The sequence below is a fragment of the Macadamia integrifolia genome, unplaced genomic scaffold (genome assembly GCF_013358625.1).
Source record: "Macadamia integrifolia cultivar HAES 741 unplaced genomic scaffold, SCU_Mint_v3 scaffold155, whole genome shotgun sequence".
NCBI lineage: Eukaryota > Viridiplantae > Streptophyta > Magnoliopsida > Proteales > Proteaceae > Macadamia > Macadamia integrifolia.
Genome location: NW_024868256.1, coordinates 184,456 through 188,311, shown reverse-complemented (window position 1 = coordinate 188,311; position 3,856 = coordinate 184,456). Strand labels below are relative to the sequence as shown.

The 3,856-nt window shown below is 39.0% G+C and overlaps 1 protein-coding gene across 1 annotated transcript; it reads right to left on the bottom strand.

Moving 5' to 3' along the window:
- LOC122064180 (protodermal factor 1-like) lies at window positions 1–1,473 on the bottom strand. Its single transcript, XM_042627890.1, has 3 exons — window positions 1,226–1,473; window positions 904–1,141; window positions 1–611 (listed from the first exon to the last, which is right to left on the bottom strand). The coding sequence occupies exons 1-3, from the start codon at window positions 1,371–1,373 to the stop codon at window positions 281–283; spliced, it is 717 nt and encodes a 238-aa protein (XP_042483824.1). The 5' UTR covers window positions 1,374–1,473; the 3' UTR covers window positions 1–280.
- Window positions 1,474–3,856: the final 2,383 nt, after the last annotated feature.

The window sequence follows — 3,856 nt, the reverse complement described above, 5'->3', positions numbered from 1 at the left end:
TTAAGAACTCATAAAATATCTGCCATTACTAAAACAAAGGTAATCATCTTTATCAGAAACTTGCTCAAACATAGACCCATCGTGGAAACACACAGTAACCAACTAAAAAAATCCATGCAAACAACCCAAAACAAACTTAAAAGCTATTAAAAAACTGCTGGGCTTGAGGCTTCCCTCATTAGCTTGCTTGATAACAAACAGCAACAGTACCAAACAAAAATCCATGCAAACAAACCCTAAGAAACTCAAAAGCTATTAAAACTTGAAGAGTTCTCTGTTTTCAAGCTTTGGGCTTGAGGTGACCCTCATTAGCTTGCTTGAAAAGCTCTGCTTGAGCTGCTGCAGCCTTGTTAGAAGTTATTGCCCTCACAAAACTGTCCTTGACTTCCTTTGTTGTGAAGGGGAACTTCTTATTCGCCAAGGAGTTGAGGTAGGAAGCTGTTCCTTCTCGGTAGAGTGCACCGATCCCATCACTGCGTGTGTTGGAAAGTGCCTGCGGCAAGCTAAGGTCTGTACCCATTGTTGGAGTGGCCGGACTACCGAACACACCTCCCACTGAACCCCACCAGCCTAGCAGCTTCAATATCAGCCCTGGGTGTGTGCTCCAGAAACTACACATGAACACATACAGACATGAGAATGAAGCAAAACCATCATAACCATAAGAAGGTTTATGGGTCTGGATCCTCTCCTCACATGGGTGAGAGCCATCCATGTAGAATCTCCATCCCATCTGCCGGTTGAGATACCCAATGAGGGGTTCTCAGTTCTCACCCATGTGGGAAGGTGCCCACATGGGGAGGAGTCTAGATCCTCTTCCCATGGGGTGAGAGAGCCGCTCATTGAGAATCTCCACCCCATCTCAACTCAAAAGTTTATGGAATTCTGTAATTAATGACTTACATGCATGTACCAGTGATGGGTGTATTGGGATCAGGAATCAATGGTGATGGTGGACAGAGACTAGGAATGGTTGGGGTACTGGGCTCCACAGTTGGAATGGATGGAGTGCCAGAAGTTGGAGGAGAGTGGACATTTCCACCACTGCCTGTAGAAGGTGTTGAAGGTGTTGGATTGTTGCTTCCACCAGTCCCACGTGGGGGTGATGGTGAAGTTCCATGGTGATGACTGTGTTGTGGATCTGCACAAAACATTATGCAATCATAATATATCATAAATAAGAGAGAGAGAGAGGGAGAGAAAGAGAGAGAGAGCCTTGGAGTACCTCCTGTATGTGGGCTGGGGGAGGAGTAGTAGTTCTTCTGATCTTCAAAGTTTCTGGACATGACAGGAATGATCACCAAGTTCTGAGAAACTAAGACAACTATCAGAGCCCATATGAAGGAAGGGTTTAGGCTTCTTCTTTGCACCATCTTTGCTTCAGAAAAACTGAGCACAAGAAGGCAATGGGAGAGGAGACTGAAGTGAGAGAGGGGTCTGTGAAGGTAAGGAAGTGGTGAATATAAAGCATGGATTGGGTACTGGGAGAACAGTAAATAGAAGCAGGTAGAAGATTATTTGGGTTGGTTGACATTGTTTCAGTGTGCATTTATATGAATTAATAACAGGCAATAGATATGCTGCATTAAAGCTTTCCAACTGTCAAAATGAGGACATCACAGTGGAGCTACTTTCTATTAAGTCACAGCAAAACATTTCTCTTGCCATGTGGCATCCACTATCTTTACCTGCAGTTTAGTATGTTTTGGAATATAATATGTATGCTGCTCCTCTTCCTGTCTCTATACCTGTGTGTATATACTGAAATTCCAAGTGGCAAACGTAGAAGTACACAATATTGAGTTGAAACCAGTTAGGTCATGTATCTTGGCCAGTCACTATAGACCAATTAATTTTTTTCTGTAAATCCTTTTTATTCCTATGTTTTTTGGGAGAGGTGAGGTTGTGAGTGAGGATGATTATTTTCCTTCTCAATATTTTGGGTGAAGTAAGTAGGTGGTTACTTGTTAGGTGAAGACAGGCCTCTTAAATGACAATTATAGTGCAGCAGAGTAAGTGCTACATTAGTGTTAAGGACTACGGATGTTGGTTGTGTTGCATTCGAGCATAGATGGTTCATGGGGACACTTGACAGCTATAGATTACTCTGTAATGCCTTCTCTTTGAATCATTTCCCTACACTTCTATAATATGGTTTGGGGAGGATTTAAAACTCTTATCCACCCATTTTAAGCTTTGTTGAGAATTGGAAACTAATTTCCTCTGTCCTGACTTTACAATATCTTTAGTTATATTACTCTAAATTATTAACCAGAGGAGGAAGGAGTCATGGCCATCCCAACCAAGCATTTGAAAGTTTTAATCCCAAGAAAAATAAAATGGGGTAAAAAGGGGAAAAGTTTTTCTAGTTATCATGCTATGAAGGATCATGTGCCCATGTCACTAAGTAAATTTTATGCTCAATAGAAGTTTATAATGTGGGTTAAATCATGGCTCAAAATTATGAAAGATAACAAGAATGCTCTAAACCTTTATTATATAATAATGGAGGTTAGTGATACTTTTTTAGTTTTTTTGGAAATATTTTTTACCCATATAGCATATAGGAGAATTAAAGAACCTTAATGTTGATCAATTGCTTCTTAATTAGTAGCTGTTGAACTATAAAGTTCACCTACCTTTGGGAATGTTATTACCTTCACCCAACCTTTTAAAGCTACCCATACATTATATATAAATTTAAGATGTGCTGTTGGAGGAAAGTTTACTATAATGGTGCAGCTCAAAAATAGATTGAAAAAATATAAAATTGTATTGCCAAAATAAGAAACCAAATAGAAGATAAGATCAAAGAGAACCGCTAGCTTCAAGGGACAGAGAGGACTATTTAACTATGGGCTTGGGGACTTGTTCAACTTAAGTGTGAGATTCACTAAATAACATGAGGATCTCAAACTCAAATGAGGATTCACTTAGTCAAAAAGTGTGACTCACCCATTACAAGAGGTTACATTAGACTCAAATTCTTTTTTTCTCTTTTTTTTTTTTTTTGGTAGAAAATTCTTTTTTTCTTTCTATCTTCTACAAACCAAAAGATACATAAATATAAAGAGGGAAAAGAGCCTTTGGAATATTGGGTGTAGCCAATGCACCAGATTCCTGCCTTTTTGGGGTATGGGGGAGGTAAGGATGCAAGTTTGGCTCTGGCAGCCGAAACCCACCCCTGGCCCACCCTGAGCCTGAATAGGGCCAGACCCAAAAATTCTGTCCCTGAGGGCCTGCTTGGCCTTGAAAATTTCAGGTCCTAAGCCAAGGCGAGTAAGGGTTGATGTTTGGGATCCACCCGGATCACCCTGAGCTCGACCTTGATTTTCTTACCCTGACTTGACCTTACCCAACACTTTTTTTTTTTTCTTTTTTGCCTAATTTGTTGTAATCATGTTACCAATACAATTTTCCACAACATAAAGCAAGCTGCATTCAATTATCTCCTTCTAATCTATGTATTTAATATATATTTTTTCTATTTCTAATGTTCTCTTACAAATATCTTATAAGATGATAATGATATAATCTTTTGATTACTTTATAATTTGATTGAAATTGTATTAATGGTTGGTTCGTTTTCGATTTGAATTGATTGAAACTTCATGTTTGACACCTCAAAACTCTAACAATCAAAGTATATATTCTACAACTCCATAACCTTTAACTATATTTCTTTCTTTTATGATTAATGTGGTCTAGATTTCTCCAACTGAGGTCTTTAGGGATTTCCATTGAATGATCTGGGATTTTTTTTTTTTTTTAAATGATGGTCTTTGCATAATTCCTAGCCCCAATTTGTTCTCTCTTTATGCTTCTATCTTGTGCACCTTTGACCACCAACCCCCCC